The following is a 24,266-nucleotide window of genomic DNA, read 5'->3' on the forward strand; positions in this document are numbered from 1 at the left end:
AGTGTTGGACAGAACTGTTAGTGCTGGTGTAGTTGGAAGAAGGGTGGTGAGGTCTCTTGAGTAAATTAGTAGGAAGTGCAGAACGCAAGCAGAACTCATAGTCCAAGGAGATGGGGTAGGTGAAACTGATTGAAGGAAAATGCTACATACAATTGTAAGTCTGATATACTGTAATCCTTGGTGGTAGGTGGTAGATAGCAGGGTTCCGGTGAGTATGAGGTTGTACAGAAAAAGAATTGCACTTATTCTTGTCGAGTGTAAAATGTCATTGAGCTTCTTCCTGAATTGCTGGGTATTCCTATGGACCATTGACCTGCACTGACCTGGGGGCAACTTCAGGCTGGCAGGCTCTGATTCCATAGTCAAAACATGTGGCGCTGGAAAAGCACAGCAGGTCAGGTAGCATCCGAGGAGCAGGAGAGTCGACGTTTCGGGCATAAGCCCTTCATCAGGAATGACACAATGATTCTGATAAAAACATTCAGATTCCATAGTGTCCACTGGTGGTCCTGAGAGAAGAGAAAAGTCATCCTCTCCATTACCCTATCCCCCTGGTCTCTGTTTTACCAGGAGGTGTATAAAACATGACAGCTGGGTGGCCTACCACCTGCCTGAACAGTGGTTGGGTGGGCACCAAAATTAGCAGCACTCCTGCGATCGGTAGTTGATCACATTTCGAAACTATTAATCCAAATATTAGCCTGTCCATACCGTAAAACAGGTGGTGTGGGCAAGTGAATGAGGGTGCATACTCAACTTACTTTTAAAACTAGTATTGCTGCCCTACAGCATGTTATTGCTTATTTATCATGGGTCAGCCGGCATCTGACATTACTCCCTTTGGGACAAGTATTACAACGTGCTCCTCCACTGTTTATTTAGCTCTTTCAGTGCTGGAATTTCTATATCTACATTGAAAACAGCTTTGCTGTAGTCAATGGTATTCTGCCGAGTCTACCTTTGCGGCTGGTGGTGAAGGTGGAGCAGCAGAGAAGACAGGAGGGAGCAGGTGGAGGTAAAAGAGCATGAATGACATGGACTACATGTGTCTTTAACTGCAAAGCCAAGAGAATAACTCAAAAAGCCTAAAGCTCTTCACATCCCAATGCAGCAAGTGCCTCTCAATTCTGAGAACCACCATCCTCCAAACTCGTTCCATTTTTCAAAACCAGAGTGAAAACCGACTATTGATAATCAATTTCATCATTTCATTTTATACCTGAGACTTCCATAGACCAAAAGAATTGTTTCAAGAGTGGAAAAGTACGGACCTAAACTGGCTGTTATCATCAACTGACGAGGTTGAGCCAAGCCCATATACCCAGTCTGAAACAAGCTTAACGTTATCATAAAAATAAACTGACATTCATGTCTTTAACTTCCATTTGGCAGCTTTCTAGAAGCCACACATTAAGCACCACATGGCTCAGTGGTTAGTACTGCTGCCTCACAGCACTAGGGTCTCAGGTTCAATTCCAGCCTCGGGCAGACTCTGTCTACGTATAGTTTGCACGTTCTCCTGTGACTGCATGGGTTTCCTCCAGGTGCTCCGGTTTACTCCCACAGTCCAAAGGATGTGCAGAACAGGTGAATTGGCCATGCTAAATTGCCCATAGTGTTAGATGCATTATTCAGAGGGAAATGGGTCTGGGTGGGTTACTCTTTGGAGGGTTGGTGTGGACTTGTTGGGCCGAAGGGCTGTTTTCATACTTTGGGAATATAATCTAATCTAAGCAGCTTCTTTCTGTCCCATGAGCAGGGTGAGCAATGGTGAAAAAAATTGGAAAAATAAAAATTAGAATCTCCACATCAAGAAAAATTTCCTGAGTTTTCCCTTAGGCTTCAAACAATAAGTTCAGAACCTCACTACTCTCCGGACTTCTACCTGATTTCCATGTATCTTGTTATTAGCACAACTTGCCTCATTTGCATGCCCCTTGCAATTCCCCTGTCCTTCCCCCAAGAAACTCAGCAATGCTGATTCCCGACATGAAGATCAGAGCAGGTAAATGGCAGCTGCAGCTCACTGCTTGCTTGTCCTGGCCTTGATTGAGCTCCATCTTCACTACAGTGCACCTGCAACTCTACATGGTCACCATCTTCCTCCGCCTGTCATACACAAAAGTCGGCATCGACAAGCCACCAGCCACCACACCATGATACCTGCTCTCAATTCAGATCACCACCATCCTCCAAACTCCTTCCACTTGTCATAATCACAGTGAAAACTGCTCTCAGGCCAATTCTCACTCCACTTCAGCCTTTCAGAAATTGATTTGGAGTTCAGAGTCGCCTCTGACTTGTATAGCTCTGTCGGGTTGCTTTTTGGACAGATATTTAATGCATCTACACAGGGTGCACCTTATGCTTCTGAGTTTCATTTCTTCACATTCAATGACTTTGTGTTTACTTGGATGCTGCCAGCATGTCTCATTTTTCAGTGAACAGGACACTTGTCACAGTTCAGAGCACTTAACAGCCAAAGGTGGCCATGTTGTTATGTCACCATGTCGCATATATTGCACCATGTTATGTCAACGTTTCATCTCCAGTGTGTGCCAGCACAGCAAATACACCTCATACCCTTCTAGCAAATGGTCATAAGTCAAAGGGGACCAGTCCTTACTGGGATGGATGGAGACCACATTCAGTCAGAGTGCTGTCATTGTCAGTTACGGTGCATGTCCAATTCCAGCCTGAGTATCTGCCAGAATCAGTTGGGCACATGATCCTATCAGAGTCTGGGGATCAGTGTCCTTCCAGCCTGTTAATTGGGCAGTGAGAAGGCTTGCAGGTCAAGTGTAACAAATCTCGAGATCACAGATTGAGATGCTGTGGAGACATTGGTCGCGCTTCTGAAAATGTTTCCCGCAGTGAGACAAAATGAAGGCATTGAATATGGTTTGAAGTGAATGGTAGAGCCGTGATAGACGATACAAGAGCAAGAGAAAGGGTGGTAAGTCTCTCATGAGTGAATAAGAAGTACAGATGGCAGAAAGGGTTATTAGTTTAGGAGGATATGGTGAATGAGAGCCATTGAGTGTGGATTGTATATGCAGTAATGAGAGTTGAATTCTGTGAAACCTTGGTGAGTATATGTGCAGTATTAGAGTTCAAATGAGTGATGGCCTGTGAATGTGAGATAACACTTAGCCCTGCAAACAACAGAATGTATTACCTAAACCTCTGGGCATTCCTCTTAACCCAAGACACAACACTGTTCTGGACTCATATCTGGTTCCAGGCAGGTTGTGTCAGTGTTGTGGCTTTCTTTAGTGTCTCTCCAGCATGCCCTCCATCAGCACATTCCTATTCATGAAGTAGGGCTAATGCCCTCAGTGATAATGTTTGAGCACCACGGTATGAGGGCCAGTTCCTAACTTGCAGAATCTGTAGTGGTTTGCAGCTAAGCTTTAAATATGGCACCAGTAGTGTGAACATGCAGTGTCCTGGCAGTGGCAAGCACTTCCAACTTTCTGGCTGTGTGATTGCACGGGAAGGGTGCTGAAGAGCCTGGTGCATAATTACTGTGATAACAAACAGGAGGTTGCATGAAAAAAAGGTTGCTCCGAGCCATGGCAGACTGTGCATTATGAATCTCACTTGCCAAACTGTTTAACTCACATGGGAACGCTCAGCCCAATGACATGAAAGGTCTGTGGAGTATAGGAATTTCCAGTAAACCTTTGTCAAAGGCTTCTGGGTAATGCAAGATGGAGGATGGGAAAAACTTCTGGCTGTAACAGCTGCTCCTTTATTGAGGTATTTTAGGTGTTGGAGGTGATTTCTTCAAATTCCAGGAACAACAATTACTGTTTTAAATGCTGTTGCATTGTTTTGGAACTTTGAGGAAAAAAAGTCAAAACAACAGCAGCTTTAAAAGGGGAAGAACAGACAAAGGAAGCACATGGTGAGGACAGTGCAGGAGAGAGAGAGAAAAAAACTGACACAGCAGTGAAACTGCACAGTTACTGCCTTTGCTGTTTGAATTCAAGTGTCGCTGGACATCGGACTGCGTCTGGGAAAATTAACATACAGTAAAATTCACAACTGATCTTGGAAGAACTGTTTGGACAAAGTCCACAGCACAGAAGCAGATAAGTGTATTCTTTTTAAGTGGGACCTACAGAAAGTCTGCAGTAGTGAGTAGAGTGGGTTCTTTCTTGGTTAAATTATTTTTGAGATATGTCCCTTTATTAAACTTAAAAGATAAGTCATGACTATTAATTTAAGCTGGAGCAGTATTTTGTAGAGGAATAAGACGGTGTTATTTTCTGGGTCTATAGATTGTGAAGGAGCGAAAATGGCCTTTAGTAGAGTGATATGTGCTTCTTGTCAGATGTGGGAGTTTAAAGAGAGTTCAATGGTTACTGCAGATTATACCTGCAATAAATGCTGTTGGTTGCGAATCTTATCAGATCGAATGGATCAGTTGGAGAGACAATTAGAAGCAATGAGAAATTTGCAACAGCAACAGTATGTGATGGATGGCATTTATAGGAAGGGGGGAAAGTCTCAGATACAGTCACATAGATGGGTTAACTCCAGGAAAGGTAAGAGAGATAGGCAGCTAGTACAGGAGCCTTCTGAGGCTATACCCATTTCACAATTATGCTGTTTTGGAAAATTTAGGGGGTAATGGATTCTCAGGGAAACATAGCGTAAACAGCCAAGTATCTGGTATTAAGACTGGCTCTAATGCAATGATGGGTACGTTGGGTTCCAAGAAATCAATTGTGTAAGGGGACTCTCTAGTCCAATGTACAGACAGATGTTTCTGTGGCCAGCAGCGAAAAATCAGAATGGTGTGTTGCTTCCCTGGTGACAGGATCAAGGATGTCTCAGAGAGGGTGCAGAATGTTCACATGGGGGAGAGGGACCAGCAAGAGGTCATTGTCCACATTGGTACCACCACATTGGAACCAACGATATAGTAAGGGAAAAGATTGAGATTCTGAAGGGAGATTACAGAGAGTTAGGCAGGAATTTAAAAAGGAGGTCCTCAAGAGTAGTGATATTGGATTACTCCCGGTGCTACGAGCTAATGAGGGCAGGACCAGAAGGATAAAGCAGATGAATGCATGGCTGAGGAACTGGTGTATGGGAGAAGGATTCACATTTTTGGACCATTGGAATCTATTTTGGGGTAGAAGTGACCTGTACAAGAAGGACAGATTGAACCTAAAATTGTAAGGGGACTAATATACTGGCAGGGAGATTTGCTAGAACTGCTCGGGAGGATTTAAACTAGTAAGATGGGGGGTTGGGACCCAGGGAGATAGTGAGGAAAGAGATAAACCTGAGACTGGTACAGTTGAGAACAGAAGTGAGTCAAACACTTAGAGCAGGCAGGGACAAGGTAGGACTAATCAATTAAACTGCATTTATTTCAATGCAAGGGGCCTAACAGGGAAGGCAGATGAACTCAGGGCATGGATAGGAACATGGGACTGGGATATCATAGCAATTACAGAAACATGGCTCAGGAATGGACAGGACTAGCAGCTTAATGTTCCAGGATACAAATGCTACAGGAACGATAGAAAGGGAGGGAAGAGAGAAGGAGGAGTGGCTTTTTGATTACAGCTGTGCTGAGGGAGGATATTCCTGGAAATACATCGAAGGAATTATTTGGGTGGAATTGAGAAATAAGAAAGGGATGATGAACTTATTGGGATTGTGTTATAGAGCCCCTAATAGTCAGAGGGAAATTGAGAAACAAACTTGTAAGGAGATCTCAGCTATCTGTAAGAATAATAGGGGAGTTATGGTAGGGGATTTTAACTTCCCGAACATTGGCTGGGACTGCCATAGTGTTAAAGGTTTAGATGGAGAGGAATTTGCTAAGTGTGTACAAGACAATTTTCTGATTCAGTATGTGGATGTACCTACTCGAGAAGGTGCAAAACTTGACCTACTCTTGGGAAATAAGGCAGGGCAGGTGACTGAGGTGTCAGTGGGGGAGCACTTCGGGGCCAGCGACCATAATTCTATTAGATTTTAAATAGTGATGGAAAAGCATAGTCCAGATCTAAAAGTTGAAGTTCTAAATTGGAGAAAGGCCAATTTTGATGGTATTAGGCAAGGTGGGGGCAGATGTTCGCAGGTAAAGGGATGGCTGGAAAATGGGAAGCCTTCAGAAATGAGATAACGAGAATCCAGAGAAAGTATATTCCTGTCAGGGTGAAAGGGAAGGCTGGTAGGTACAGGGAATGCTGGATGACTAAAGAAATTGAGGGTTTGGTTAAGAAAAAGAAGGAAGCATATGTAAGATACAGACAGGATAGATCGAGTGAATCCTTAGAAGAGTATAAAGGCAGTAGGAAAATACTTAAGAAGGAAATCAGGAGGGCAAAAAGGGGACATGAGATAACTTTGGCAAATAGATTTAAGGAGAATCCAAAGGGTTTTGACAAATACATTAAAGACAAAAGGATAACTAGGGAGAGAATAGGACCCCTCAAAGATCAGCAAGGCAGCCTTTGTGTGGAGCCACAGAAAATGGGAGAGATATTAAACAAATATTTTACACCAGTATTTACTGTGGAAAAGGATACGGAAGATATATAAAGTAGCAAAATAGATGGTGTCACCTTGCAAAATGCCCATATTACAGAGGAGGAAGTGCTGGATGTCTTGAAACACATAAAGATGGATAAATCTCCAGGACCTGATCAGATGTACCCTAGAACTCTGTAGGAAGCTAGAGAAGCGATTGCCGGGCCTCTTGCTGAGATATCTGTATCATCGATAGTCACAGGTGAGGTGCCGGAAGACTGGAGGTTGGCTAACATGGTGCCACTGTTTAAGAAGGGTGGTAAGGCCAAGCCAGGGAATTATAGACCAGTGAGCCTGACCTTGGTGGTGGGCAGGTTGTTGGAAGGAATCCTGAGGGACAGGATGTACATGTATTTGGAAAGGCAAGGACTGATTCGGGATGGTCAATATTGCTTTGTGCGTGGGAAATCATGTCTCAAAAACTTGACTGAGTTTTTTGAAGAAGTAACAAAGAGGATTGATGAGGGCAGAGCGGTAGATGTGATCTTTATGGACTTCAGTCAGGTGTTCGACGAGTTTCCCCATGGGAGAATGGTTAGCAAGGTTAGATCTCACAGAATAAAGGGAGAACTAGCCATTTGGATACAGAACTGGCTCAAAGGTAGAAGACAGAGGGTGGTGGTGGAGGGTTGTTTTTCAGACTGGAGGCCTGTGACCAGTGGAGTGCCACAAGGATCGGTGCTGGGACCTCTACTTTTTGTCATTTACATAAATGATTCAGATGCGAGCATCAAGGTACAGTTAGTAAGTTTGCAGATGACACCAAAATTGGAGGTGTAGTGGACAGTGAAGATGGTTACCTCAGATTACAACAGAATCTTGACAAGATGAACCAATTTAATTTAGATAAATGTGAGATGCTGCATTTTGGGAAAGCAAATCTTAGCAGGACTTATACACTTAATGGTAAGGCCCTCGGGAGTTTTGCTGAACAAAGAGACCTTGCAGTGCAGGTTCATAGCTCCTTGGAAGCGGAGTCGCAGGTAGATAGGATAGTGAAGAAGGCGTTTGGTATGCTTTCTTTTATTGGTCAGAGCATTGAGTAAAGGAGTTGGCATGTCATGTTGTGGCTGTACAGGACATTGGTTATGCTACTGTTGGAATATTGTGTGCAAGTCTGGTCTCCTTCCTATTGGAAAGATGTTGTGAAACTTGAAAGAGTTCAGAAAAGACTTACAAGGATGTTGCCAGGGTTGGAGGATTTGAGCTATGGGGAGAGGCTGAACAGGTAGGGGCTGTTTTCCCTGGAGCTTCAGAGGCTGAGGGGTGACCTTATAGAGGTTTATAAAATTATGAGGGGCATGGATAGGATAAATAGACAAAGTCTTCTCTGAGATGGGGAAGTCCAGAACTAGAGGGCATAGGTTTAGGGTGAGAGGAGAAAGATATAAAAGAGACCTAAGGGGCAACGTTTTCACACAAAGGGTGGTACGTATATGGAATGAGCTGCCAGGGGAAGTGGTGGAGGCTGGTACATTGCAACATTTAAAAGACATTTGGATGGGTATATGAATAGGAAGGGTTTGGAGGGATATGGTCCCGGTGTTGGCAGGTGGGACTAGATTGGGTTGGGATATCTGGTCAGCATGGACGGGTTGGACCGAAGGGTCTGTTTCCATGCTGTACATCTCTATGCCTCTATGACTCTATGGCTGTGTGTAAGCAGCAGAGCAGAGACAAAAGAAAATGGATGACGAAGAACATGATGACTCTGCTAGTCTGTCTCGCAATCTCAACCTCAGAAGCCATTTTTTGATTGAAAGACCACTTAAAACAACAGCAATGATTCCCTAATAACTCTCTCAAATCTGCAGGTTTACCATTACAAAGGAAAGAAGACAACAGTTAAAACAGTAGGGCTTGGACGTTTTTATAATCGTATTTCAAGGGATTTTTGAGATCTGCAGCTGCATTTGCTTTTATTATCCCTACCCTTGATTCCACCAGTAGGAAAGATCAGGATGAAACATTCAAACATTACTATTTCCCTTCAAGCGGACACCTCCCTGATTTGGAAATAAATACAGAGGAACCTCAATTATCTGAAGGACACAGACGGGGAGTATTTCATTCAGTCAATTGAATGCCGGTTAACGTAATTTAGCCAAGCGTCAGGACCTTGCGATCTTGCCAGATAATTGAGGTTCCTCCACAATCATTTCTTCACTGTTCCTGAGTCAAAAACCTAGAATTTAAGAAGTTCTGACTGTATCTATGCAACATGGACTGTGATTCAAGAAAGGAGCTCACCAACAGCTGCTCAGAGCCATCTAGGGATGCACAATAAATGTTGGTCTTGCCAGCAACGCTCACATCTGAGAATAAAATAAACTCTGCTGCTGTACCTCAGCACATTCCAACTCTTGTATGAGAATACAATGTAGGAGGGGATTGGTATGTTGTCGAGGTCAGCCTGTGTTTGGGCGTCTCAGTTCAGTGATTTGAGCAAAATGGCAACTCAATGATAATGATGTGATGCTGCAGAACAAGTTTTACATTGTGGTTGTTTTAAATCATCTGACCACCTCACTCTTATGGCCACCAGAACCCCACCACAAATCCACCTTTTCCCACCACCTGCAAACTCTCACTCTGAAAAGTAACCGCACACCTCATACTCAGTTAATCATATTGACAGACTCGTCCTCTTCCAGTCTCAAAGTCGAAATATCCCATGTATTATTCCATAAGAATTGTTTACTCTTGTTATTTTCTGCTTTTATAGTAATTGAATAGCAAAGAAACTCTGTTTATGGAATAATACTGGCTGTCTTTGCTGTCCACTTTTGATCTGTTCTTGATCCTTTCTCTATAGTACACTGTCATAGAGTCAGACAGCATAGAAACAGGCCCTTCAGCCCACCATGTCTATGCCAACCATGGAAGCCAAACTACACAATCCCATTTACCTGCACTTGGTCCGTAGTCAACTATGCTGAAGCATTTTGAATATTCATGCAGATTCCTCTTAAATGATGGAGAGTACTTCCCTCCCCTGCCCTCTCAGGCAGCACATTCCATATATCTACCACCCTCTCTAAACTGCTTGCACTTCATCTTAAATGTATGCCCTCTGGTCGTGAGATATATTTGATACGCTCCACATCTTCCATATTACTTTTGACACCATCAATCCAGTTTTAGATAATTTGTTTGATCCTTAGGATTGTAGTTGATTATTTTTCCTATATAGAAGGACTGCAATCACATTTTGTGTTTTTCTTCTAAACGTGACCCTATTGACAGTTTGCAGAAAGACAGCAAATTTAGAGAAGCATGTACTTCTGCCAAGTGGCACAATACCAGATGGTACATGTGAACCAAGGAATATTTAAATTTACAGTGTGCTGACAGTGGTGTTATGTGAAACTCCGATAGGCTTGAAAAATACTTGTTTAATAATCTAGAATGTCACCACACAAAGAATTTCAGGAGAAATTAGCTCTCCTGTCGCTTCAATTGATAATACCAAACTTTAACTGAGCTGACTAGGCTGCAAGTTGCCAGGTTTGAATCCACCTGGTGTTGAGTTATTTCATTGTCAGTGAGTGGCAAGAAATGCTGCAAATAGTCTTGGTGCCCCAGGGTTAGGTAACAGAATGTCAATTAGGGATCCCTCTTTCCTGATTGTTATCTGGTGGCTGATGTACATGTGAACAATGGAGGTGAGACTGAGCTCAAAAGTAATGGGGGTTGAATACCTTGTCAACATCCAGTGTGTCGGCATTCACCTCGAGAATAACCACAATGGTGGAATACCAAAGGCTGTTAAGAGCCTGCAGAATCTTACTCCATCAGAACGGTATGTCTTTGGGAGTAATAAAGATGAGAAAATTGCCAAAGCTATCATGTGTAAGTATTTGTTTCTGAAAGATCATTAGCTGCTCCTTCAAAGTTTAGTTATGTTTTGCCTTCATTGATTCAGTCTTTTTTTTTGCACAAGTATAGAACACTGATTTTATGAGTTTCAGCATTTCTTCTTTAGTTAGTAACAATAAAGAATATCTCATGACTACTTTGTGCTTAATATTTTTTGTTTGACTTAACTCACCAAAGAAATATGTTGAATTTTATTTGAAACAGGCCCTCATTCTTTCATTGGCTTAAGGCAAGATGTGACCTTTTTATTTAATAATGAGAATCATCTATTATCTAAAAACATTTCTAATGGTCAGAGAGAAAATGCCAGCTTTTAATTAGCTTAAAGCATAACAAGCCCTTAAAAACGTCTTGTTTGATTTAATTTTATGTTTGAGAAAATTGCAGATATAAAATGTGAAATACAGGAGTCCATACTAAAAGATACCTGTAGATAATTTTGGTGAAAAGCAATTCTTAAAGAACAATTGCATTTAAACAAGGCTTATCTCACTTATGTTTTATATGAAATGAAATATTTTTAAAAATATATTTATTGCAGACTTTCTACACACGCTAAGTTGTTTCAACAGATTCAGAAAATTGCATTTATTATAGTTCAGTACATTACATTGTTCAATTTCAGCAACATTATGTTTAAGGACATCATGATTAAGGTAACTTTGACAAAGGTAGAGATTTTATGGGATTGACCTTAGAGGTTGCTGACAGAAATAATATATAAAAGCATTGATGGGTAAACTGACCTATTAATGTTTATTAGATAATTTTTATAAAATCAGTTGTTTCTTACCTTTAATATATGAATTTCAAAGTATGTTTTTTTTCTCTCTGCCAAGTTGTCATTAATTGCTTTTCATAATTAAGTTGCCATTTAATCTTGTTTCTGTCTTCATAAATACAATAATCAAATTAAATTATTGCTACAAAGTCCTGTATGTTGGTAACATGTTGTGGTACTTCAGTGGGCAATATGGCTTAGCAGCTGTTCATCTGGCAGCATTCATGGACAGAATTATAGCCTGAAAAACTAGTAACTTCAAGGACATGAATGCCCACATGTTTTATACAAACACTTTTTTATCCCCCACTATTGTTATATTTCTTCCTTCAGAGTGGAGAACAAACATTTCTGATCGTTATTACTGCTGCGCTGAAGCAGACTTTCCAGCAGAATGAAGCACATTCCCAAAACTTGGCCACTCTGCTACAAGCTGGAACATTATCAGGGATCCCAGAGAGAAGTTCTGAATCTTCAACAATATGGCTGTGTGAATGAGTGAATGAGACAAGGCAAAATATGAAGCAATACTTTATAATCCAATGTTGCTCCACCAGCTATGTCACACCATTAGAAATATATAATGCAAATATAGACCAATCTGAGGACTTTTATGAACATAGACCTGTTATTCTCGTGAATTTTGAGGCAAAAGTGTCCAGTTTGAAAGCATTGTAATAATATCTGTTAGTTATGAATATAGAACAGGTCCTTCGGCCCATTGTGCCTGTGTGGACCATATTGCCACTCTAAATTAATCCCACCTGCACATGGTCCATTTCCCTCTATTCCCTACCTGTTCACATGTTTGTCTAAATGCCTCTTAAACATTGCTATATGCTTCGACCACCTCCAAAGGCAACATGTTCTCGCCACCTGCCACCCTGTTTAAAAAAAACTTGCTTTGCATATCTCCTTTAAACTTTCCCCCTCACATTAAACCTACACCTGCTCGTATTTGGCATTTCCACCCTAGGAAAAAGAACCTGTCCGTCCTCTCCATGCTTCTCATAATTTTATCCACTTCTGTTAGGTTGCCCCTCAGTATCCAATACTCTTGAGAAAACAATTGAAGTTTTCCAACTGCTCCTTATAGCTCGTGCAGTCCAGTCTAGGAAACATCCTGGTAAAGCCTACACGCCTTTCCAATAATGTGGCAACCAGAACTACACATGTTATTCCAAATGTAGCCTAACTAACATCTTATATAGCTGCAACATGACATGCCAACTTTTACACTCGCAATACCCTAAACTGATGAAGGGTAGCATATCATGCACCTTCTTTACCACCTCATCTACTTGTGTTGCCACTTTCAGGAAGCTATGGATTTGCACCCCAAGATTTCTCTGCTAAAGTTCCTGCCATTTACTGTATATTTCCTCTTGTATTTGTCCACCTAAAAAGCATCACCTGATGCTTAGAGTCATCGAGCTATACAGCATGGAAACAAACCCTCCAATCTTAACTAGTCCATGCCGACTAGATATCCTAAATTAATCTAGTCCCATTTGCCAGCATTTAGCCAATATATCTCTAAACCCTTCCTATTCATATATCTATCCAAATGCCTTTTTAATGTTGTAATTGTACCAGCCTCCTCCACTTCCTCTGGCAGCTCATTCCATACAAGTACCACCCTCTGTGTGAAAAAGTTACCCCTTAATCCCTTTTAAATCTTTCCCTCTCACGTTAAACTCATGCCCTCTAATTTTGGACTTGCCCCACCCCAGAGAAAAAACCTTTTGTCTATTTACTCTATCCAGGCCCCTCATGATTTTATAAACCTCTATAAGGTCACCCCTCAGCCTCTGACATTCCAGGGAGCATATTCAGCCTCTCCATATCGTTCAAAGCCTCTGTTCATCCTTGTAAATCTTTTCTGAACCCTTTCAAGTTTCACAACATCCTTCCTATAGCAGATAATCTAGATTAAATTTCACTTGTCATTTCTCTGCCCAAATTTCCAACTGATGTATATCCTGCTGTATTTTTGACAACCGTCCTCACTATCTGCCACTCCATAAACTTTTGTGTCATCCATAAACTTACTAAACAGACCTTGTACATTTTCATCCAAATCATTTGTCCATATTACAAACAGAGATGTCAATACTGATCCTTGTGGAACATTACTGGTCATAGACTTCCAGTCAGAAAAACACTCCTCCAGAACCACCCTCTATTTTCTATGCTCAAGCTAATTTTGTTTCCAATTTACCAACTCATTGTGGATCCCATGTCACATAATCTTATGAACCAGCCTACCATAAGAAACCTTGTCAAATGCTTTAATAAGTCCATGTAAACTATATCCACTGCCTATTCTCATCAATCATCTTTGTCACTTATTCAAGAAAACACAATCAAATTTATTAGACAAGTTGTCTTCCAATTTAGTACTTTCACTCTAGGACCAGTCTTATCCTTATTTATATCTATCATAAAACATATGAAATTATGATCACTATTTCCAAAATGCTCCTCCACAGAAATTTCAATCACATGTCCAGGCTAATTCCCCAGTACAAGATCTAATATGGCCCTTCCTTAATTGAACTATCTATATATTGTTTCAAGAAGTTCTCCTGGATATAGCTAACAAATTTTGCCCTATCTTGGCCCCTAACACTAACACTGGAGGCCTATTCAATATTGGGGATGTTAAAATTGACCATGACAATATCCCTGTTGTTTTTACATCTTTCCATGATCTTTTCTGTTATCTCCCACTCACTATAATGTAGAAGGCCTAAAGTATAACCCCACCATAATGATTTCACCTGTCTTATTCCTGAGATGCCATGTGAGATCATTGACTAAGCCCTCCAAGATGTCCTCTCTCAGTGCAGCTGTGGCATTTTCCTTAATCAGTCATGCAAGCCAACCACCCCTTTTACATCCCTGTCTATCATACCTGGAATGTTGAGCTGAAAGTCCTGCCCTTCTCACAACCAAACTTCTGGCTCTAAACTGATCTGCCTCACCTGTTATACTCTTTGCATTAAAATAAATACACTTCAGATTGCCAGTCTTCCTGTGTTCATTAACCTGGCCCTGTCTGTGCTTCCTATTCTATATATCTATCACTAACTGTCTATTTTAGATGACCATGTCTCCCCGTTTTCCATGTAGTCCATGTTATATCAATTTTTCCATGCATAATTATTGTAATAAAAGATAAACTGTCTTGCATGAGGAGTTAAATATCTATTTTCAATCTTGGCACCTGTGTTTCTTAAATGAGTAAACATTCTAGCATTGTATCCAATATGTTAAGCACAGAGAGTATGACATCTTTCAGTGGGCAAATTCATTGAAAATCCCTGTATGCAAAGTAACATTCCCTTATCAAAACCATCTATGCTGTTCAGGCTGCTCCAAAAATTATTCTTGGACACTATGGATAACAAAGAAAGGCTAACTCCACTGTGAATATATATACTGCATAGAAAATATGTAAAATTGATAAATTTCAAAACATTTTGAAATGATCATGTACTTTGTCGATTTGACATGTGAACCATATAAACAAAATTGGAATTGTAGTTTCTTCAGTGAGACTTTGAGCCGTTGTTGAAAACTTAAACTTGAAAAAGGACAAATGAGATTTGCATTCAGAAGGCATTCACAACATATTTGTGAAGCATCCTCGATCTTTTTTTACCTAATTCCATGCAATCATGAGGCTAGATGATGCCAAAACTAGTTTACCAAAACATCAATTAAGAGATTAAACAAATGATGTTATGATCAATATGCTAATATGACAAGATGCAACTTTTCCTCTCTGATGGTGGCAAGTTAAATGGTGAGAAGTAATTTGGTGAGTTGCTCTGGATAAAAATTCCACACACTCTATCTAGCTCTGCAATTAAATGCTGGGTGAGAAGGTCCACGGGCAATTTGCTCAATTCAGTGTCAATTAAAGCCCTTAATTTGGGAATTAATGGACACTTAAGGACCTCTACTTTGCAATTATTTGCCAACCTGAGAAATGTGGGCTGAAAATGTGTTGCTGGAAAGGCGCAGCAGGTCAGGCAGCATCCAAGGAGCAGGAGAATTGATGTTTCGGGCATGAGCCCTTCTTCAGGACTCATTCCTGAAGAAGGGCTCATGCCCGAAACATCGATTCTCCTGCTCCTTGGATGCTGCCTGACCTGCTGCGCCTTTCCAGCAACACATTTTCAGCTCTGATCTCCAGCATCTGCAGTCCTCACTTTCAACCTGAGAAATGTGCCTGGGTTCCTGAAAATGATGGCGTCCTGCATGCCAAGTCGGGGTGGTGCAAGGTTAGGTACTAGCATCAAACCTGTCCAATCACAAAGAATGAGAAGCACTAAATGAAAGCCACTGCCCTGACTTCCTGTGACCCTCACTGATTGAGAAGAAGAGAGTAAAGATAGGTTTAGGGTGAGAAGGGAAAGATATAAAAGGGACCTAAGGGACAACTTTTTCATGCAGAGGAAGGAGCTACTGGAGGAAGTAGTGGAGGCTGGTACAATTGCAGCATTTAAAAGGCATCTGGATGGGTATATGAATAGGAAGAGTTTGGAGGGATATTGGCCCAAGTGTTGGCAAATGGGACTAGATTGGGTTGGAATATCTGGTTGGCATGGATGCGTTTGATCGAAGTATCTGTTTCTGTGCTGTACATCTCTATGACTCTATGACTCAGCTTTCAGTTGCTAAAAAGCTAATTAATAGACAGTCTGGTGAGTTATCTTGTCTGTGGGATTATGTTAGTCACCACCCAAGATATTCACCCCACTCTTGGAAGAGAAATGGAATATTGTGCCCGTAATGTTTGTCCAGTGGGGATGATTAGGGCAATTGTGTGATCCTCTGCCAGCAGATCAGCAGGCAGTGAGAGCAGCAACATTTCCCGATAGCATTCCAGCTGCCATTCCTGTACTCACACCTTCTCACTTTATGGGGCAGGGGAGCAATTGAGGCCTGGACCAACTTAAGGACCAGTTCCAACCCAGCGGAAACATTTCATGCAGAGGAGGAGATCATGACCGTGAAGGAGGGGTAAGGACAAAGAACAAAGAAAATTACAGCACAGAAACAGACCCTGCAGCCCTCTAATTCTGCGCTGATCCAGATTCTCTATTTAAACCTGTCACCTATTTTCTAAAGATCTGTATCCCTTTGCTACCTGCCCATTCATGTATCTGTTCTGATACATCTTAAATGACGCTGTCATTCCCACCTCTACCATCTCTGCTGGCAACGCATTCCAGGCACCCACCACCCTCTGGGTAAAGAACTTTCCACACATATCTCCCCTAAACCTTTCCCGTCTCACTTTGAACTTGTGAACCCTAGTAATTGAGTTCTGCACTCCGGGAAAAATTTTCTTGCTATCCACCTGTCTACATCTCTCATGATTTTGTAGACCTCAATCAGGTCCCCCCTCAACCCCGTATTATTTCATTAATGAAAATAATACTAATCTATCCAATGTCTCTTCATAGCTAGCACCCTCCATACTAGACAACGTCCTGGTGAACCTCCTCTGCACCCTTTCCAAAGTATTCACATTCTTTCGGTAATGTGGCGACCAGATATTCCAACTACGGGTGAACCAGAGTCCTATACAACCGGAACATGTCCTGCCATTTCTTGTACTCAATACCCCGTTTAATGAAGGAAAGCATACCATATACTTTCTTGATCTCTTTACTGACCTGCGTTGCCCCCTTCAAGGAACAATGGACCTGAACACCCAGATCTCTCTGCACGTTAATTTTCCCCAGGACCTTTCCATTTACTGTACAGTTCGCTCTTGAATTGGATCTTCCAAAATGCATCACCTCACATTTGCCCGCATTGAACTCCATCTGCCATTTCTCTGCCCATTTCTCTAATCTATCTATATTCTGCTGTATCCTCTGACAGTCCTCTTCACTATCTGCTACTCCACCAATCATAGTGTCATCTGCAAATTTGCTAATGAGGCAACCTACACCTTCCTCCAAATCATTAACACTTATCACAAACAACAGTGGTCCCAGCACGGAATCCTGTGGAACACCACTGGTCACAGGTATCCACTTTGAGAAACTCTTCCGCTACTACTCTTTGTCTCCTGCCACCCAGCCAGTTCTCTATCCATTTGAGCTAGAACACCCTGGACCCCATGTGACTTCACCTTCTCCATCAGCCTACAATGGGAAATTTATCAAATGCCTTACTAAAGTCCCTGTATATGGCATCTACAGCCCTTCCCCCATCAATTAACTTTGTCACCTCCTCAAAGAATTCCATTAGGTTTGTAAGACATGATCTTCCCCTCACAAAACCGTGTTGCCCATTACTGGTAAGCCCATTTTCTTCCAGGAAGGGAAAATGGCAAGACTCAGCAATTCTCTCTGAATGGACTTCAGGAAGGAAAGAGTTGACGCACTTTAATTCCTGGATTTGGAGCTGTCCCTCCTCTCACTTCAGTTCTGTGCCCCTCGCTGGATATTCACTCCTTCCTGGCCTTGCCATCAATACTACTTCTCTACTCTCCCCACCATACCAGCTTCTCCCCGACTAATTCAACCATAAATCTCAATACTTACCTCTGTACTGGGCTCTGGGACTTAGAATCTGGGAAGTGGTTATTGTCCCAGCATTGGCTTCAGCTCCCAGTCTGTCTGCTCTGATTACAGAGCTGTCAGCCAATCTGATCAGTCAGCAGCTCCCTGAATTGGGATGACCTTGGTATGTCTAGCAAACTAACATTTCTTAGGACAGGAAACCCTACCACCTATAAAATCCAGCCCTTTTTTTCAAGCTTATTCAGTTGTAGCTTTTTTTCCAGTTACTATTGTTATCTAGCATCAATGCAGGAGATGTACAAGGTTACTATTTTAATTGTGATCAGGCTTCACAGTAAGTGAATTGCTATATTGACAATTAATCAGCCTTTTGACCTCAAAAAAAAAATAGAAAATAGGTAATTCATTCTTGAGTGGAGTATTTGGTTAAGTAAAATAACAATTTGGATCCAAAGTAGAAGCCCAAGTTGCATGATGATCTCTCATGGTGATGAGGTTAAGAATAATTTGTGTTTCTAACCCAGATAAGAATATGTTTTAAATACTTCGGCTGTGGTTTGGATGCAATTTGAAATTGAGACCTGGAATTTCCTTCCTATGTCAAATCTAACTGAGTAAGAACAAATCAGGAATTAAATCCACAATTCTCATATTGTTATTTATCATCAAGCAATATTTTTCATTTGGATTGTTTTTTCTAGCAATGCGAAGTGTGTTTTATTTCTTTACAGTGAAAGTTAATTTTAATATTTTGCCATTTACAAATAAATATTACCTATCACTGGCCTTATGTGCTGAGATCTACCATGGCCTCAAGACCCCAATGTTGGAGTGAAAAATGGATCCTGACAATTAATTGACAATTTAACATTGGCTGCTTCCTAATGTTTTTGTCTATTGAACTGCAGTGAGTTTAAATTGTTTGTATTGCTTTGCAAATGTCTTAGAAAAATCATGTTGCATAAAATATAATGGGTAGTTCCTTCTGAGTTATTTTGCCAGCCCCCTGATTATTCACTGCACTTCCGGGATTTCGTGCCAACTGTAATGGGAGTTGAGGGTGGGGAGGTGGGAAATGACAGAGAGTCAGTAGAATATATCCTATCAATTCTGCTGCATTACTATGCAAATGTAATTGTAATTTTTATAAAAAGTATTCACAATATGTTTACTTCTCTTAGATTACAATAAGTCACAAGAACCAGGCTCCAATGTTGAAGGCTCCACCTCCCAAGACTGGCTTTGTATCTTCAGTCATCAAGCGAACCAGGAACTAAGGATAAGTTGGAAAAAAGAAACTACCCTCTTGAACAGTACTGTTTCTTTTAAAGTGAGAGCAAGGAAACACGGAAATGAAAACTGAAATTAGGAATAAGTTGCATTCTATAAGGACCAGCTTTCAATTTTACTCTGACTGTCGGGAATCTCACCCACAGAAGCACATAATGGAAGTTCAGTCATACCTTGGACATGGTTTTCCTGTCTGGCCACAGTAATAGTCAGAAAATAAATGGAAAACTCATCCAAGGTTCCAATAAACATGATTGACAGGAGGGGTTTCCCCTGATTGCACAAAGTCAGAGAAAATATCCTCTAGACTGGGATAGTGTATACCATTCATTCACACAGTTGCGATTGCTGTGATTGAATATAAGACTTAAGTTGTGAAGGTTAACAGACATACGTAACATTGGTCTCCAGTTTATGCATGACAAGCATTTATCTTTTATGGCCTATGAGTTCAAATTGCATGAATTGCATTTAGGTTTACGCGTAGGCCTACATTCCCTGCTTTTGTCTTTTGTGATAATTGGGAATCAATTTTTGGCTCAAAGCCATTCGCTTCAGTAAAAGCTTTCCTGTGGTTAGGATGGAGGTCTAAGGTGATAGCAATTACTGTCATTAGCTTTTAAAGGATAGCAAAGCCACATAAAGCAGTTGTACTATATTAGTAATAAACTTGTGTGATATTCCTTGGCCTATATTTAAATTAAAGTGTTAGCTAATGTCTTCATGAAAATAAATGTTTGTCATACAAATACATTTATTATTACTAATACCATAGCAAACAAAACTATTTAAAATTCTAGCAGCTAATAAAAGTTAGAAAAATCATGTTGCATAAAATATAATGGGTAGTTCCTTCTGAGTTATTTTGCCAGCCCCCTGATTATTCACTGCACTTCCGGGATTTCGTGCCAACTGTAATGGGAGTTGAGGGTGGGGAGGTGGGAAATGACAGAGAGTCAGTAGAATATATCCTATCAATTCTGCTGCATTACTATGCAAATGATAGAAATTTATCATCGAACATAATTACTGTCACTTGCACTGTAAAAATGCTGGGTGCCAGGTATGATATATTTCCAACTTCTTTGTTTTACATGATACTGTTGAGTGGAATGGTTTATTTGAAAAGACGGGGTGCAAAGAAATAGAGCTGAAACATGGAGTTCAGGAACAAGGTGTCATTTAGCTATATGTACTTGGCGTGTGGAGCTACATACCAAGAGGGCAAACTTGTAGTATTGTCCAGAAAAAAAACTGACTGACAGAGATATCAATAGATTAATTGATTGGGCAAAATTGTAGCAAATGGATTTCCTCATAAGAAAATGTGGCCCTGAACTTTTACTTAAGTATGGAGACTTCACAAGGTATCCAAACTTGGAGGCAGACTTTAGATCTCAAAGTACCATAGAAATTGTTTTTGCTGAAAAGGGGGTTTGGAGATAAGAAACCTGAACTTGAAGGACCATTTAAGCTCAATGCTGAGTTCAGGTAGACCAGGTTTTTACTGGAAGACTTGGTGTGGAAGTTACAAATCTTCAGTAGTCTGTATGACTTATTTTAAGTGTGAATGAGATCCATAGAAATTTCAAACTGTCCAATTATTTAAATATCCAGCTACGTAAAAGTTGATTTACAGAAAGGAAAAAAAACATACTTCAGTTGAGAAACGTCCATTCTCGCAATTTCAAAAGCCTTTTGTTGACATTGCCCTAAGTGCCCTAACTACAGCACTATTAATGCTTGAGTGTTTTCTGTAACCTGTGATTGTTCCACTGATATTGAAGAATTTGGTATCTTTGATTCGGGGTTATGGACATAAAACTTTTAGATGGAACTAATTACTGATCTAAAAGTACAGATGCATCATTTTTTTATATAGTGAAGTTGTTGATAGATATTTAGAATTTTATTTTAGCTCATCTTATGTTTCCTAAGGTCTGCCCATTGTGGATGCAGGGTGAATTGTATAGGGACTGTAACAGATCATGGGACTGAATAGGGGAACTAAGTTTGCATAGAAACTTTAAGAAGCCAAAAGGACAGGTTAAAGGGCATGTATTGGCATGAGTTAGCACGTAGGAGCAAACAGTATGGCTGGGGAGGGCTGAGGAATAAGAACTGAATGGTTGAATGTTTAGGAAACAGCTGGATGATTTTCCAAGAGACCAAGGTAGATCTGTTACCTCGTGCACCATGCTATTTGACAGCATCCATCCTGCACCCCCCCCCCCCCCCCCCCGTACAAATTGATAAACTCACGCTCCATTCAGAGCAGTATTTCCAAGGTGAGTGTAATGAACCAGAAAATGTTTCTAGTTCTCCATAACCACCTTGGGAGCCAAAATCCAAAGTCCTGTAGCCACCAAATTTAGGTTTAAAATGAATAACTAAGTAACACAATGAGACTATGCAAACTGGGGCCATAATCCCAGTGATTTAGAGGGTTAAAGAGTGATTCGATCAAAGCATTCAAGATATCAAAGGGATCAGATGAGAGAATTAGAGAAAATCATGAGGCAGAAATTTCCAAACCAGCTGTGAGCCCAGTGTTGGGCTAATTTGTGGTTTATGGAGTCAGATGTACTTGTGACAGGCCATCAAGTGTCATCTTCCTGGAGGATGCTTATTTAGAAGCTACCTCTGGGTACACCATTCGTTTCAGGATGCTGGACAGCCTGATAATGCTGGAAAATCAGAGTACCTGAACAGGAAGGTGACCAGGAGAAAGTGAGGACTGCAGATGCTGGAGATTTCTGAGTTGACCGTATAGTGCTGGAAAAATACAGCAGGTCAGGCAGTATCCGAGGAGCAGGAGAATCAGCGTTTCGGGCAAAACCCCTTCATCAGGAATGAATGGTGACCAGCAGACCCACTGTGAATGCTGTGTTTTGCTGAGGTGAATGATGAAGGAGAGGCTAGCAGTAGGGAGAGTCCTACTGCTTATGGGACCAGTAGCCAATTCCTCCAACCAGCAGCACTCAGTGGATCCATCTTCAAAAACAAGCAAACAATTGAAACATTTGTTTTTGCATGTCTTCAAGATTGCCAGTTTTGTCCTTTGAAGTGGACAACTATGTCTGAGTTGCACAGTATAATGCCCTGCTTCTCCATAAGACCATATGATATAGGAGCAGAAATAGGTCATTCGACCTGTTGGGAATGCTCCACCATTTGATTATGGATGAAATATTTTCCAACTCCATTCTTCTGTGTTGCCCCTGTGTTGGTCCCTTATTAATCAAGAATCTGTCAATCTCTATCTTGAATACACTCCAATGGTTTGACCTCCACAACCTGCACCGATGAGTTCCACAGATTCACCACCCTTTGGCTGAAGAAATTCTTCCTCCTCTTAGTTCTAAAGGATTGTCCCTTCACCCTGAGGCTGTGCCCCTCGTCCTAGTTTCTTCCACTACTGGAAGCATCTTCTCCATGTCCACTCTATCCAGATCTCTCAGTATTTTGTAAGTTTCAATAAGATCTCCCTCCCATCCTTGTAAACTCCATCGAGTATAGACCCAGAGCCTTCAGCCACTCCTCACATGACAAACCCTTCATCCCCAGGACCATTCTTGTAATCATTCTTCTCCAGGCATAACTTCCTTTTGTTGGCCTAAAGGAAAAATTTGGCATAGGTTAGTTGGGCTGTGTGGCTTGTTCCTGCACTGTACTGTTCTTTGTTCTAACTATCCTCTAGATGCCTTCCAGGCCCAGTGCAACCTTCCTCTTTTATAGTGTCCAAAACTGTTCATAATATTCCAAATACTGTCTGACCAGAGCATTATACAGCTTCAGCAGTACATCTCTGTTCTTATATTCTAGCCCCCTGAAAATGAAGGTAAACATTGTATTTGCCTTCCTGATTGCCAGCTGACGTCGCATGATAACCTTAGGAGAATTCTGAACTAGGATTCCCAAGTCCTTTTGTGCTTCAGATTTCCCAAGCCTTTCCTCAGGCAGAAAATAGTCTAAGCCCCTATTCTTGCTACAGAAGTGCATAACTCACTTTCCCACATTGTATTCCATCTGCGACTTCTTTGCCCACTCTCCCCACATGTCTGTCTGCAGCCTCTCTATTTTATCAGCACTACCTGTCCTTCCACTTTTTCTTGTCATCTGCAAGCTTAGCAACAATGTCATCAGTTCTTTCATCCAGATCATTAATCATAATGTGATAGGTATGGTCCCAATACTGACCTCAGCAGAACTCTATTAGTCACCAGATGTTATCTTGATAAAGACCCCTTTATCCCCCAATCAGCCAGTCCTCAATCCATGGTTAGAGACAAAGAAACTGCATATGCTGGATTCCAAGGTAGATAAGCATAAGGCTGGAAGAACACAGCAAGCATCAGGAGGTGAAGTCAACGTTTTAGGTGTAACGCTTCTTCAGGGCTGGGGCTGGGTGTAGAGGGAGCTGCAGATAAAGGAGGTGGGGGCGGAGTGGTAAGTTGGGGATAGGTAAACACAACCCTGCCCCTCCCCCACCCCATTTATCTGCAGCTCCCCTTACACCCACCCCCAGTCCTCAAGAAGGGTTACACCTGAAACGTTGACTTCTCCAGCTCCTGATGCGTCCTGGCTTGCATTGTTTTTTTTTTTCCAGCCTCCTGCTTGTCATTCTCAATCCATGCCAGTACCTTGCCCCTAACACTACTGGCTCATCTTATTAAATAACCTTCAATGTGGCACCTTGTCAAAGGCCTTCTGGAAATTGAAATAGATAACATCAACTAGCTCTCCTTGGTCTAATTTTTCATTACCTCCTCAAAAAAATTCTAACAGATTTGTCAGGCATGACTTCCCCATGCTAAAGCCATGCTGACGCAGTCCTATTTTACCATGTATTTCGTCATCTCATCCTTAATAATCAACTCTAAAACCTTACCAAAAACCAAGGTCTGCTAGATCCAGCTGATAATTCCCTCTCTTTTGCCTCCCTCCTTTCTTCAACAGGGGCGTTATATTAATCATTTTTCAGTCTCCTAGGACCCAGCCTGACTCCAGTGATTCCTCAAAGATCACCATCAATACCGGTACAATCTCCTCAGCTATCTCCTTCAGAACTCTGGGTGAATTACCCATCTTCAGAGCTTTCAGCTTACCCGTCTTTTCCTTGGAGATGGCTTGAATGACCGGTTGATTTTCACTATGATCCAGTGTTTTCAAGTATCAGCCTTCTATCGAACACAATTTTCAATAAT

The 24,266-nt window shown here is 41.3% G+C and overlaps 1 protein-coding gene across 3 annotated transcripts in view; it reads left to right on the forward strand.

The window, feature by feature from the left end:
- The window catches only part of dgkb (diacylglycerol kinase, beta), a 788,800-nt gene extending 767,505 nt beyond the window's left edge, over positions 1-21,295 (forward strand). For 2 of the 3 annotated variants that reach the window (XM_043689832.1, XM_043689838.1), the window contains one exon: positions 18,951-21,295. In XM_043689832.1, coding sequence (XP_043545767.1) covers positions 18,951-19,046 — 96 coding nt within the window. In that variant the 3' untranslated portion in view covers positions 19,047-21,295. Of the gene's footprint in view, positions 1-11,551; positions 11,722-18,950 lie in introns of those variants that run through there. The other variant, XM_043689831.1, reaches the window with a different exon arrangement.
- The last annotated feature ends 2,971 nt before the right edge of the window (positions 21,296-24,266 follow it).

Source organism: Chiloscyllium plagiosum, chromosome 5 (assembly GCF_004010195.1).
Source record: "Chiloscyllium plagiosum isolate BGI_BamShark_2017 chromosome 5, ASM401019v2, whole genome shotgun sequence".
In the NCBI taxonomy this organism is placed as follows: domain Eukaryota; kingdom Metazoa; phylum Chordata; class Chondrichthyes; order Orectolobiformes; family Hemiscylliidae; genus Chiloscyllium; species Chiloscyllium plagiosum.